Consider the following 14931-nt stretch of genomic DNA (forward strand, 5'->3'; position numbering starts at 1 on the left):
GCTCAAACAATTACTTTAGCTATAGCACACATACAAATTCAGAGATGTGTGAATATGTGCATCTTATATTGGGCTTTCTTTCCTTTCACGCTTTAGATTAGTTTCACCTTTGATTCAAAAAGTTGACTCGTGGTTGTTTGTGAAAGCTCACCAGGGGACTGGGCATTGAACAATCGGGAAGCTAAAATATATTATTCTTAACCATATAGGTTTTACTTTTGATGGTGATGATGCCTAAACATCTACATAAGATGAACAGAATATGCTGTATACTGTATAGATTATGGATATTCATAAAGGTGCTAAAAAATGCAATCGCCTAGGAAGTCGTCCAGAAATCTGCCTGTTGGGAGGCAAGATGAGGAGAGTGCCAGCACTCACCTCTTTTTCTTTTTTTTTCTTTTTTTACCCCCACTCTCCTGCTGTGCTTTCTGCTTCTCGTTTTGCTTTAACAAGAACTTTCCAAACTGTGTGAGAGGAGCCTAAGCAAGCCAGGTCTTTACTACCATTTTTTTTAAAAACTTCTGTGGAACTGGGTCATTGTACCAACCCTGAAGGTTTATAGCATACCCATACAGACAGACACGCTAGGCTTGGGGTAGGATCTATACTGGATAGCTGAAAGACTGGTGATAGCTCTGGGCAGCACTGTGAGATTTATTTATTTTTGGTTTTTAGTTTGCACATTTTGAAGTTTGGTGTCCCTGCTGGCAGAATACGCTGTTTTGTGGTGTTAATTTTAAGTTCAGATCAAGGCTGCAACTAGCGATCATTGTGACTATCTAATAATCTGCTGATTATTTTATGATTATAGATTATGTATCGAATTACTTGTTTTGTCAACAGTCCAACACACAGAGATCAGATCAGATAACAAGGAACATAGGGAATCTGGAAATCCTCACATTTGAGAAGTTTGACCCAGCAAATGTTTAACATTTTTGCTTGAAAAATGACGCAAATGATTAATCAGTTATCAAAGGTGCACATGAATTTTGCACAGATCAACTAACCCATGAATAAACCAATCATCTTAGCACTAGTTCAAATAGATTTTAGAAAAGCCGTAGTTAATGTAAATTTGAGTAAACATTGTGACTTTATTGCTAGGCTCCAAGAAATACTGTATATTTCAATACATATCCACTTTTTCTGTTTTTCTGCATCTCTTTCTCTTTCTCATCTTCTTGGACTTCTGCAGAGGTTCGATTGCAGGTGGAGGAAATGGAGTCAAACGTGACAGTGGAAGAGTCCGGCTCAATCCGGTTGGGCTGTAGCATTCCTTCCCAGTCGTCCCGAGACTCCCGCTTCTCCGTGTCCTGGTATGTGGAGCGCTCCGAGGACGAGGACGGTGAGGAACTGCCAGGTGAGGAAGAGGGAGACCGGGAGTGTGTGTTCTCCATCGGCCATGACGCCGTTTTTGGAAATGGAAACTGCAGCCCCAGAGAGGAGGCGGGGCCAAATTCCCGCCTGCAGTTTGAGAGGATGACCTCTGACCAGTACAGCCTGACCATTCAAGGAGCACGGCCTACAGACGCAGGCCGATACTACTGCCATGTAGAGGAGTGGCTACTCAACCCCCGCAATGCATGGTACCGCCTGGCCACCAACAACTCTGGGCTCACTATCGTCAATGTTCTGCAACAAGGTAAGTTCTTAATTAACCAAATCCTTTAAGCTTCTCTGAATGTAGGTGAAAATGAACAGTGTGACAAAAACCATACTTGTATCAGTGGTTGTCTTCTAATATTATACTGGCAATTTAAGACCGGAGAGATGTATTTAACTGCTGCTGATGTTTATTCTCACAGTATGTCATATGGTCCAATCGTAATACATCATCTGTGTTACAGTATATCTAACTAGAGAATATTATAGGCCAATTTAGGAGGTCACTTGCAGCATTCATTTTTAAGATAGGAATATGATCAGTTTAAAGCAGAGCCAGAGATGGCCACCCACTGTTTAGCGTGGTGATTAATGGTGTCAAAAGCAGTGCTTGGATCTAAATATGTCAAATAGATTAATAAACCAGTGTCAACATCTAGATTAATATAATTTAGAACTGTTTGTGAAAGAGTTATGAAAACCAAGGGGGAAAAGTCAAATTTACCATGGAAGGCTTTTTGAAAAACTGTCTGTCTGTGAAAAGCTTAGATTTGTCTATTCTCTGTCAACAGTGTCCACCCTCCAGTCGGTGGTGTGCTCCAACGACTCCCTCTTCTACTTTGTCTTCTTTTACCCCTTCCCCATCTTTGGCATCCTCCTCATCGCCGTGCTGCTAGTGCGCTACAAGAGCCGCAACAACAGCAAGAGCCAAGAAGGCAAGAACGGCGCCCCCCTCTTGTGGATTAAAGAACCTCACCTCAGTTACTCTCCCACCTGTCTGGACCCGCCTGCACTCAGCCTCCACCCTGGCTCTGTCGACTAAGAGAGGGCCCCCACCCCACCCCCACCTCGCGCACATCGCGGATCCAGCCAACACAATCCCAGGGGAGCAGACGTGGACTCCACCTTCAGACTTTACTGTCGTTCACTGCTGTGTCGAAATAGTTGATTAGTTTAAAAGTTCCTACCCTGGTGGCTGCGTGTTTTATGTTAACAACTGTGTGTGTTTGGGTGCGCGTGGGTGCGTGTGTGGACTAGAATGGGTGTGCCAGGTTAGCACGATTTAACTGTGTGAGCGTGAAATGAAGGGCAAGAGAGTATCATGAGCCTCTCACATTTTTGTTTTCCGTGAAACTTAACCTCATAGCTGCATTTAGATTTTTATGACTCTGAATAAAAAAAATTGCGCACATGAGATCATTGGCCGATCCGGGAAGAACGTTTAAGAGAAGAAACTCTATAATCGACTCCGGCACTGAATGGAGGCCAAAAAAGTCTCCGCACTGATCCAAGAGCAGCCTCAGCCTGGCCCACTATGTCGGTTGCCATAGTGATTCTCAGCGCCCACTGACTCCGTAGCTGATGATTTGGTTGCCAGCCTGCATAGAGACAAAGGCAAGGACACACAAGTCTGTGTCCTAAGTGAGGATGTGTGTATGTGTGTTGGCCCACCTGCCTCCACAATGAATTTGCCTTGGCAGACAGAAACTGGTCCTCGTGCGCCACTTAAACACTGCCAGACACTCTGGCCTTAGTGAGAGACTGCTCCACTCTTCTCTTCTACCCTCCTCCTCTCCAAAAAGAGACAGAAAAAGAAAGAGAGGGAGAAATATTGGAAATGATGGAGAATAAATGAACAACCCTCTCCTGCAGAGAATATACGTACTTTGACATACAGGATTTTTTTTTTTCTTTCAGTGCCAAGACCTCCTTATTTCTATAGCTGTCCTCTGCAGCAAATGTTTGAAGTTTTAAAGAGGGGGAAGCTGATTGGTTTTGAGGCAGATTGTAAATATGTCTGCTTACCTCCTGCTGTGGGTTTATGGGCTTTGTGGGCAAAAGGCCAATTTTTACACTAACAAATCAGTTGAATTGTCCTGCTTAAATTACACAGTAGGGGGTTATTGACTGAAATTAAATTCTTGCACATTTCTTTAAGTTGCCCAGTATGAACACTCCATCCTGTCTTTAAAAGATATCAGAAGCTCAAAAGATGCGTATTAGTTTGAAAAAAGACTTTTGATTTGTTAAGAGCAACACTGGGGTGTGTAGTAAAACACTCTAAACATGTTATCTGCACATAAGAAAACAAATTGATGGAAGGAGCAAATTTTTGACTTTTGTGTTATTTTAAAGATTTTCTATTTATTGTTTTATACAACTTTGCATAGCTTTGTAAGATTTTCTTTTTTTTCCTTTGGAATTCTTTAAGAACTATTCTGCTTGTGTTGCCAGGCAACTGCACCAAGCAGATTATGTCAATAGCCTGTGTGTTGGCAATGTGGTAGATGTAGAAATGCTAGATTTGTCCTGCGCATTGCAGTCTGTAGCATTTCATACCAGATTGTCAAGTTTGGTCAGTGTCAAAACACTGTATATCTATATCTATAATGAAAATTACTGTGGCTTTACATGTACAATAGTTGAACAGACTGGTCACAAAAATGGATTCACTTAATGCTTTTTGCTTGAGTCGCATTTATTTAGTGAAATGTGATGTAACACCTAGGTAGGATGTTTGATCAAAGACAGCTGAAGCTGAACTGTTAAAACGTCTTCTTAATCATAGATTCTAGCTGAAGGCGTCCTCTTCAGCTCCCATGATGTGAGGGAGAAGGGTTGAAAATCTGTGTCACCTTCCCTGGAATGCAACAACCAGGAGAGGTGTGAAATCCTCTACCAGACCTGGGCCTAACCCTTCCACTGCCAGACTGGACATGAAAACTCTTGAAGAACTTGACATTGTTGTCTCAATCGTGTCAACGTGTATATTGCATGACAATATTGCAGGAGGAATTTTGATGTTTTGTAAACTTTCAACTCCTTGAGCTTTGTGTTTGTGTGACAGAGCAGTGCCCAAACCCCTTGACTTCCTGAGCCAAGAGTCAACACAAAGCCCAGTCCCTTGTCATTTACAATATTTGACTGCCAATTCCAGGTGCCCTGTGACCCTCTGAAGTAATCTATCAAGAATGGGTGTTGTGGAGATTGTGTTTGATATAATTGCTCAGATTTGTCTTTTTAATGCTTTGCTTTTATTCCACACTTCATTAAACAGATTTATGTCAACAAAAGCCAAAAGTTACCAAGCTAATCCTGACACAAGTCACAGAGTTCTTACATTTCAACTTCCTTTACTGTTTTTTTGAAGGTAACCAGTACATTTCAAGTAGCCCACACTATTCCAGGTGCAGTAAGGCGGTTGCCTTTTAGTCAGAGTTAGAAATGTGATGCATGTGCAGCAAATTCACCTTCAACTAAATTGATCAGCGTCTTCAGAGATTGATTAGTTGCCTGTGTTTTCACAAAAGTGTGGATAAATAATCTTTAGGAGAGAACTGGGATAATGTGCACATCCAATCTCCGTTGGGTACAAGGACTGGCTGGACAAATGCAGAACACATTTCAAAAAGATAGGCAGACACACACTGAATATTGCAAGCTCCAGCGTAGTTAATGAGACACCATCGATATGAGAGAAAAACAGAAAATGACAACTCCACCTACAACAAGAAGAACACACCATACATAAAAATTCCCATAAGCCCAAAAATTAACCACTATACACATATAGTCACATGACAACTATGCTAAAATTGGCTAAAGGTTTATGCAGGGTACATATACAGTATTTACTGTATAATAAAAAAAAATTGACAAATGTACAATGATAGAAATATTTACAATATTGTGATTGTGCATGAGATAAAGTATTTTGTAAATAGCCTTAGTTTTTGTGATGTGCTCATTGTAGTGGGAGTTGTCATTTTCTCTGTATATATGACCTATTTTTCTTCATACTTGCCTAACAAAGACCTTCGTGGTCGAAATGTTGCCTCATTAAATTGCAATATTCAGTGTGTGGACTACCTCTCTTTTTCCATTATAAACAGTCTTTAGCCTCCTGTTGCTAGTTGATGTGACTTGCTGTTGCAAAGTCAAAGGTGTGTGTGTGTGTGTGTGTGTGTGTGTGTGTGTGTGTATATATATATATATATATATATATATATATATATATGCATATGCAACCATCAAAACTGCAGGAAAGTCATTCTGTGCATTTCAGACCCCAGTATCACCAGGAATAATTGATGGAGCTGTTTGAAAGGTTTTATGTGATTTGACAGTAATGGCTGCATATCTTATTGACTTGCATTTGCTTTGGCAGTAAATGCTGGTAGGGAGCTGCTTTCAGTTTTTCATACGGAAAAAATCTAGATGAATTTATTGGTTGAATGATTACTTTTTATAAATCTTGAACATTCCTAGAGTTGTGTAAATGGTGCCACTGAACAGCTGCTTCTGCTTCAGTATGTAAATCACATAATCTGAGATTGACTTAATTCATGCAAAATTCATTTCATCTTTCTAGACTTGAGCCAGGAAGTGCAGGGCATGGTCGTGGTGTGTGATGTAACAGCACTGCCACATCATTGGGGCTGTACAGTTGAAATCTGAATGGTGTCTTTTGTAGTAATACTATTAATACCATCCATAGCATCTTCCCAAGATTCCTCCAGATGTTCTGACAGTGTTGTAGCTGGGTTTAGAGGGCTGCATGTATTGGCTGTGTGCTGGCTCCAGATTTAGGTGTAAAATAGTTTGTGGTGATGTTTTCAGTTCACCAGTGATGCTTTACTTTCAGTGATGTATTTTTATATGACCATGGTTTGTTTTTTTTTTCTTTTGTTCTATCAAATAGTTGCCATCATGACCATTAAAAAGGCACTTGTCCGTTTAATGCAATAAAATAGATTAAGTGCATCTTCCTGTTTTTCTTTCAACCATATGCATTTTGCAGTATTTGGAGGTTATTAAAACAACATGTTGATACAGTTTTCTCACAACAACCTTGATATTCTAAAGTACTACGAGCACCCTTCCCAATCATTTTGTTTTAACCGTAAACACAAGGTTAAAGGTACAATGTGTAAGATATAGCCAGAATTTTAGTTTAAAACATTAATGAAGATCTAACCTTATCAACAGAAGTTGAAGAAGAAACGGTTCTGACATTATGCCAAAGATGTTTATGTATTGTGTTATCCACTGAAGTTAGCATGCTAAATTGCTAGACCCAGCCTGCCCTGTGTTGTAATACCACTTTGTACCTCAAGAGGTGATCAAACGGCCTCTCCTGTCCCCACCTGAACCCGCCGTGTCTTTGTCCTGGTACGTCCATGATCCCCGGGAGGCTAATAGGGCCACTATGTTAGCTGGACAGCCAACCAGCTAACGCCAATTAGCAGCAGTTATGAACGGATATGTGATACAGTATGCTGGCCCCTATTTTGTTGGAGTATGAATTCTACAGGTGGAGAGTAGTCTAATTTCTTACACATATCTTTAATGTCCTGCAGACAGCAGTCTTGTTGAGTCGGCATGGGATTTTGACCTCTGAGCCCCTCAATATATTTACTCTGCATGCTCAATTGCGTATGTGGAGGATAAATGACTCGTAAAGGGCCTTTTTTGAAAGCCTCAGTAAATGTCCCTCTCACCATTCATAACTCATCCAATGCAGATAGACCCCCCCCCCCCCCCCCCACACACACACACACACACACACACACACAAAACTTCCAAACCGTAAACTGCAGTCTTCCACCAGTTCATGCCATTTGTAAACTCATATTGATGCACGCATACCCAGTGAAGCAAAGAACAAACGCTGCCACCCATTCCATAAATCATGGTGACACAAAGAAAAGAAGAAAAATCATAGTTTGGTGTCTGCTTTTGGAGTTACTGGATCATTTTCTGGGTTCTGTGATGCATGTAGGTTTTTCTGCAAGAGCTTTTGGTCTCGACTCTTGACAAAACAATCTTGACTGAAAGAGCACCCACACTCAAAGGTCTATTGATGCTGCTAGCACTGATAGCAGGCACACTGATATTGCTGATGTTATTCTCAGCGAGCTCTGTCACAACTTCACAGCATGCAAAAACACTGAATCCTCCCCCTTTGAGCACCATCTTCCTGTCCCACTTTCTCCCTTATTTTTGTTCTCCGTCTCCCATTTTCTCAAGCGCACACACTATGAGGAAAGACCTGTTTTGCATAAAAGTAAGCAACACTCACAAATTCGAAGTCCTCGCTGAGGATGCAGACACCAGAGGGCACACATGGGCAGACAGTACTTAACGATCCAGAACAGCAGGGCAGCATTCAGGCAAATAGATTCTGATTTATTACTGTTGTGAGAGGAAGCGCTGAGGAGAATGCAAGGACAGGACATGTCTTCTCCTGCTTTCGCTGTGGTAAGCTTTGATACATCGTAACAAGGACAGAGAGAAAAATCAACGAAGATTGGTACACACTACCAGCATACAAGTGTGCGTATCGGTAGGGAATATTGTTTGTGTACAAAAACATGTTGACTTACCAACACACAATGCTCAGCATCCACTGTGTATAAGCAGGACAGATATATTGTTCTGTTCTTGGAGGTGAAGACATAAGGGAGGCAAAATTAACAGCTTGTAGAGTGTGACTGGTGTTTTGAGGCCTGTGCACAGCTTGTTGCATTCACCTTTGCATTATGTGGTGTGACTCACTGTGATAACTAACTGTGAGTCAATAATAACAGCGAGAAATCTTGTTAATACACCAACTGTAACATTCCCATCTTGAGTAGTGCATTGGTTTGTCTCTATGTGGTTTAAGTAAAGGGGGAATGTAAGTGAGTAACAAAAGTAGAAGAAGAACGGAGTCACCACCTGTACTGCTGAAAATGGCACTACAGTTTGCTACTGGTGTATGAGCAGCATTCATAATCTCTAGGGCAGTGTGATCTGTGTAACTTCTGCAGGGGAAAAGAAAATCAATAGTTCTATTAAGGGACTGTTAGTTAAGGCTGTTCATTGGAAAAATGGGTCTGCTGATGATTATCATGGAAACTCCAGGCTAATCACATGATTCACGTGCAGCACAAAACACACAAAACACCTGCTGACAGCCAAACAACAAAAACACTGATGGTCCCACATCATTCATTATGGATTAAAAACATGCACACAGTTGCAAACACAAAAACTGACACGCACACTGTTATTCTCATCTCATCCATAATTGATACACTAAAACACTACACAGTGTGTACTTCCACTGCCACTTTCTAAGATGGAGTAAATTGATGCTAAGGTTGCTACTAAGGCAACATTCCCCTGGGACCTCTGTATTAGTCTTTCTATTCTCTGAGGCCCTGTGAAAGCCTGGAGATTCAGATGTAGAGCTAATTAACTGTTCCAGGCATTCATTGTTTTATTTGTTTTATTGACAATTCAAATACCTGATAGGCATGGCGACCTTGCTAAAATGTATAACTTATTAGGAAAGGTCTGACAGGGCCATTTTGTCTTAACCTTTCCTTCAAGCTTGGTCAATGCATGTAGGACATCACCCTTTCCAGGGATGGGTTTACCAGAGGTAGTTTAAAAGGTTGCTTCAGTGAACAGGAGCAGACGAAGGGAAGATACTTCTTCTGAGGGATTTTTCAATAATAATAATAATAATAATAATAATCTTTATTTGTAGAGCACTTTTCAAAAACAAGTTACAAAGTGCTTTAAGAAGTGTAAAGACAATAATACACAAAAGACAATAATACAAAAACAATACATGATAAAAGCAAAAAAACCATTGAAAAGACTAAAATACACGTTTAAGATAAATATATAAAATAAGTAAAATAGATCAGGAAAGGCTCCTATAAAAGTATGTTTTAAGAAGGGACTTAAAAGAGTTCACTGACTAAGACTTAGAGTCAACAGCCATGGTTATCTGAGGCTCTACTTAGGTACAGCATACTATAAACTAAACCAGTATGCTAACATGCAGTTATGTTTAGTAAGTTCACCAAAACAGTTTAGTGTGTTAGGCATGCTAACATTTGCTAATTAACACGCAACAGAGTACAGCTGAGGTTGATTGATATGGGATTAGGCTTGCAAATATTTGGTTATAAGCCAAAGTTTTGGACAAATTAAAAATTTGACCTGATAGTTGCACTAGATGAAAAGTTAAGGGATCACATGCACTATGAGGGAGACATGAATGTCCATACCAAATTCACATCCAATAGTTGTTGAGACAGTTTTCTCAAAACCAGAAATGCCAATGTCATGGTGGTACTAGGGGAAAATCAAGAATAACATTCATGTTCTGGGAGCCATATTTATTGCAATCCAGTAGAGAAGATATTTAAGTCTGGACCGAAGTGGTAGATTGAGCGACATTTCCATCGCTAGAGCCACATTGTTAGCATGAGGGAAGCTGTCTTTGATATACTATACATCTAAAAAGAAGAAGCACTGACTTTCATTTCCCTGAATCCATCCCAGACCTGCTAAGCAGAATTGTGGCTTTACAGAAAGAGATCCATACAAGCAAATGAATAATTACCATAGCAAAAACTGATGAGCTCATACCCATCACAGTCAGGCTAACATGCCTTTAGGCGTTTTACATGACAGTATAGTAAATGGGAGCTGAGAGGCACCATGGGTAATTAGCTCCGTACCCCCTACTGTGAGTCAGAGCTCAGTTATCCATCATAGGTACAGTATTTACTGTATAGTAGCCCATCTTGCTATAGAGCAAAATAAAGAGATTTTTTGTAATATTCCAAGAAAGTTGTTTTTTAATTGTTATGAAAACAATGCCCACTCTGATTGAGTGGGCATTGATGTGACTTATGCATAAGTAGAGGTGGTAACAACAGCGAGCTAATCAGCGGTGTGCATCTTGTTCTTATGTGGGATGCCAAGTAATTATGAATGGGAAGGAGTAGGAAAAGCAAGTTCACTAATGTGCCATTAGTGCTGGAGATGAGGAGAGATGCAGAAAGATATAATTCTACTGTATAATGATCACAGAAAGGGGGAAGGGTGAGTCATGGAGGCAAAGAGAATACAGCAGGGAATAAAAGGAACAAAATAAATGGCAGCCGAAAGTGCAAGAACTTTAAAAACCTTGTTCCCCTGGGATGAACAGCCACTTCAAACAGTATCTTTAGATGTTAGATGAGCCCGTTGAATATTTGACAGCATATAATATACAAGGATTCCACATTCTGTAATTCATATCTCATGATCATGACTATGGTTAAAGATAGGGGAGACCGGGTATGGTTGTAACACTTTTTGCTTCAGCAACTATAACTCGCTGAATTTTTTAGCTAGACTTCTCAAACTTTAGTACAAAGTACCCACATTTGTTTACTACAAATGGCACCAATCTCAGTCCTCAAATCTATCACAGACCTCATGAGTTGACGTCAAATAGATGGTGTGCCTTTGTTACAACCTACACCGGTAGAGGGGTAGGTTGTAACCCTATAAGACAAAAGAAGCAAAAATAGATGCCACACCATATGACATGCTTCAAAAACAGGTATAGTGAAATAAAAGAACAATGTTTCTTTTTCCCTGTAACAAACTATGTCTGATTGACTCGCGTGTGTGTGTGTGTAAGTAGATTTGTCTACCAGGACAAACTTAGTTAACAGTATACTTAATAAAGACTACTACAATGTATCTAATTAAAGAAAATCTTTGTACATCCTTAGATCTAACAAGGCTTGTTGAGTGCAGGCTTGATGGGCCCTGAGACTGTATAGGGCACTCTATAAAAAATGAAAATCAAGAAAGTCCCTAGTTGTATGTATAGAGGATGGTTGTATCACTTTTTTAAGAAGTGTTACAACCCACCCCACCCCTGTAAGCCAATGTTTAAGTTAGCTGTATTAGCATAGTAGTTTGAAATTATCAGGGGTAAATACATCCCATGTTGCCTAAGAAACTACATTTTAATCAGATATAAGTCAAACAGTTTTATCTGCAATAGTATAGATACTAAAGAAAATATAGTCTTGGTCAAAAAATTACTTTCTTACCTCAAAATCATTTTTTTCTCTATATATTCTGATTGTAACTGTTTCCTGCGTTGACAACCTCCATGTGTGATGGGGAAGGAAGTAGGAAAATACCGAAATGATCTCATGACTCCTATCTTATCTGGAATTGGTGGAATTGGTGTTATTACAACTCTCCCCATGTTACAACCATACCCGGTCTCCCCTACTTGTACCAGAATGCTTGAGACCCTGATATCTCCTGATGTGGATTTTACACCTACTCAAACCCAGCACAGCTACTCCCTGTAGTGGTGTGTGTTGCTGTGGGTGAGTAGTAGCCCCTGCGGTCCATCAAGACGGCCTTTGGAGGCACCTGCTGTTTGGTGATCTGACCGCCTTCACTGTTTGGTTGTATACCCTGCGGTACTCCATTGAAGTATGCACACACCTTTGCCAGGGACTGAGACATTCCCTCACGGCAGTGCTCTGAAGATCAAAAGCTCTACATGATGGCTGTCTGACTCATTTTTGGTGTAAAATCTTTTCTGGAATTTCAGTATCTGCTCTCTATCTCTATCTGCCTTTCCCTGTGTGTGTTGTATGTTTTTTAAACGTACATATCCAGTGACGTGCCGTGAAAGACACACATGCGATTCACACATGTGTTTAGGAGAGAAAAAAGCCAATCACTGATAAAGACCACTCTATTCTGTCCTTGCAATCCCTCATCCTTTTAGCTGCAACTGACAGTACCTGTGGATGTGGTTGTCATGGCACAAGAGTGGGAAGTCTCTCACGAGTGGCTTGTGTATAAGTTAGGGGGCCCAGCACATGAGATATGTGTGTGTGTCTAACTGCATGAGGATCCTCCATATACTAACACATTGTCACCATCGCAGTTGCTCATGTTTTTTGCTCTCTGCATTTATATTTTCATAATAAAACCAACAAATGGTGTGTAAACAGTGCAAGATAATCTGGATAGAGAAACTGTCAATTAACCAATAATGACACTGTGACATGGCTTAAGGAGTGTGGAGCAAAAGTAGGTGCCGCCTACTCCCTCACACTGAATTGTGTCCATGTCTTTGTAAGGCAGCGGTGACACTGGCATATAAAACGCCTGTCATCATCTATTAGAACAGAAATTGGTCACAGGAGATTCCCTCATGATGCACAAACACATGTAGTATACACAAACTCTCTTGTCCCATGCACACACACTCTATATGAACCTCCATGTACACATACACAATGGGTCAGATGAGCAAAAATGATGACATTATGCGCCATTACATGTAACGTTGAAATAAAAAATACAGATTTTACACATCAATATTTCAATGGGTCTGTGAATCGCCTCCAAGACATGTGCTGCATTATTAAGAGCGAGCTGCTTACAGTTTTAAGTATGTCATGGGTGATTCTCACTGACAGGATTTTTTTTCAGCATACAGAGATGAGAGACACTGTAGACATGTCTTCTTTGTGGGTGTCATCAGGAAAAGGTTTCTACATTCCAGTCTAGCTCAACTAATACAAAATTAGATTTTGATTCCCTCCGCTCTCACATCAACATTTCAACAGCATTTCTCCCTATTCCAACTAAATGATCAGTGGCACCACCACAGCACGATTCACTTGACTAACAACACAGCTTTGATATAAATTGACAGGGTGGCTAGAGTTTCTGAGAACAGCAATGTGAGTACACTTTAGTTTCAAATCATTTTGCCAAAACCGTTTTCTCAGCAGAGAAAATACTCTAGCACTTGTTCTGTTGCCAATTCTCTGCTGCACTGTTAGTGGTGTTGTTCACACCATGGATGTTGAATGCATAATAGATTACAGCACGGTGTTTCTAATCTAATAGAGCTGTGTAAGATATTTGTTCATGCTTACAAATTAAAAAGAAATGCTTACAATTTCATCCTGATTTCCCACACCCACGTTTTGGGGGAAACTCGCCATCTAGTGTGTGAAGAAGGAAAGAACAGTACTAGTCAGCAACACAGCTTGGTTCATGTACTGTATGTTTCAGCAGTGGTGGAAGACACTTTAAGCTTGAGTGAAATTAGCAATATCACAATCTAAATAAACTAAGTTACAAGAAAAAATCTAACATCTAAAATCTTAACAAAACATAAATATACCAACATATGTTGTCTATATAAAAGCTGGTGTTCTGCAAAGTAACTACACTGAACAAAATTGATGACAAAATGAAACACTTGTTTTTGCCCCCATTCATCATGAGCTGAACTCAAATGCCTATTTCTTTCAAATATTGTTCACAAATCTGTCAGATTCTGTGTTAGTGAGCACTTCTCCTTTGCTGAGACAATCCATCTGATGCTGATCAGACAGCATGGGTATTGTGACTTAGGCTGGCCACAATAAAAGGCCACTCGAAAATGTGCAGTTTCACTGTATCGGTGGGGTCCAGGGTGCAGAAACCAGTCAGTATCTGGTGTGACCACCATTTGCCTCAAGCATTCTATTTTACTTATTTTATATTTATCTTAAACATGTATTTTGGTCTTTTCAATGTTTTCTTACTTGTATTGTTGTCTTTGCACTTGTTGAAGCACATTGTAACTTGTTTTTGAAAAGTGCTCTACAAATAAAGATTATTATGCAGTGCAACACATGTGAGGTGAATGGATTGTCTCAGCAAAGGAGAAGTGCTCAGTAACAGATATTGACAGATTTGTGAACAATATTTGAGAGAAATAGGCCTTTTGTGTACATAGAGAAAGACTTACATATTTGAGTACAGCTCATGATGAATGGGGGCAAAAATTAAAGTGTTTATAATTTTGTTCAGTGTAGTATATCACTATACAGCTGCCAAAATATATGTAGTTCAGTAAAACATACAATTTGATGATTAAGTAAATATTTTGTTTTTTATGAAATGCTGTGTGCCTTATTTTCAAACACACACATCCTCACAATGGATTATTATATCAAAATGTGACACTCCATTTGCCAACCTAAAGATTATTGATCTAGTTGTATCTAGTAATTTGCTGTGCATGTACAGTGGGGGAAAAAAGTATTTGACCCCTTGCTGATTTTGCAGGTTTGCCCACTTACAAAGAATGCAACAATCTACAATTTTAATCATATGTACATTCTAACAGTGAAAGACAGAATCCCAAAGAAAATTCCAGAAAATCACATCATATGAATTTATAAAAATTGATAACCATCTGATGAGGAAAAACAAGTATATGACCCCCTACCAAACAGCAAGTATTCTGGCTCCTACAAGCCAGTTAGTCTTTCTTTAAGACACAGCCCCAATCCCAACCAATTATCTACATCAAATACACCTGCCTCACCTCGTTACCTGTATAAAAGACACCTGTCAACACCCAAACAACCAGCATCCAACATCACCACCATGGGCAAGACCAAAGAGCTTTCTACGGACATCAGGGACAAGATTGTTGATCTGCAC

The 14931-nt window shown here is 39.9% G+C and overlaps 1 protein-coding gene across 1 annotated transcript in view; it reads left to right on the plus strand.

Moving 5' to 3' along the window:
- The window catches only part of igsf3 (immunoglobulin superfamily, member 3), a 68142-nt gene extending 61770 nt beyond the window's left edge, over nt 1-6372 (plus strand). The window contains exons 8-9 of the mRNA XM_046053349.1: nt 1202-1648; nt 2181-6372. Coding sequence (XP_045909305.1) covers nt 1202-1648; nt 2181-2431 — 698 coding nt within the window. The 3' untranslated portion in view covers nt 2432-6372. The remainder of the gene's footprint in view (nt 1-1201; nt 1649-2180) is intronic.
- Nucleotides 6373-14931: the final 8559 nt, after the last annotated feature.

This window comes from Micropterus dolomieu, linkage group LG07, assembly GCF_021292245.1.
Source record: "Micropterus dolomieu isolate WLL.071019.BEF.003 ecotype Adirondacks linkage group LG07, ASM2129224v1, whole genome shotgun sequence".
In the NCBI taxonomy this organism is placed as follows: Eukaryota; Metazoa; Chordata; class Actinopteri; order Centrarchiformes; family Centrarchidae; genus Micropterus; species Micropterus dolomieu.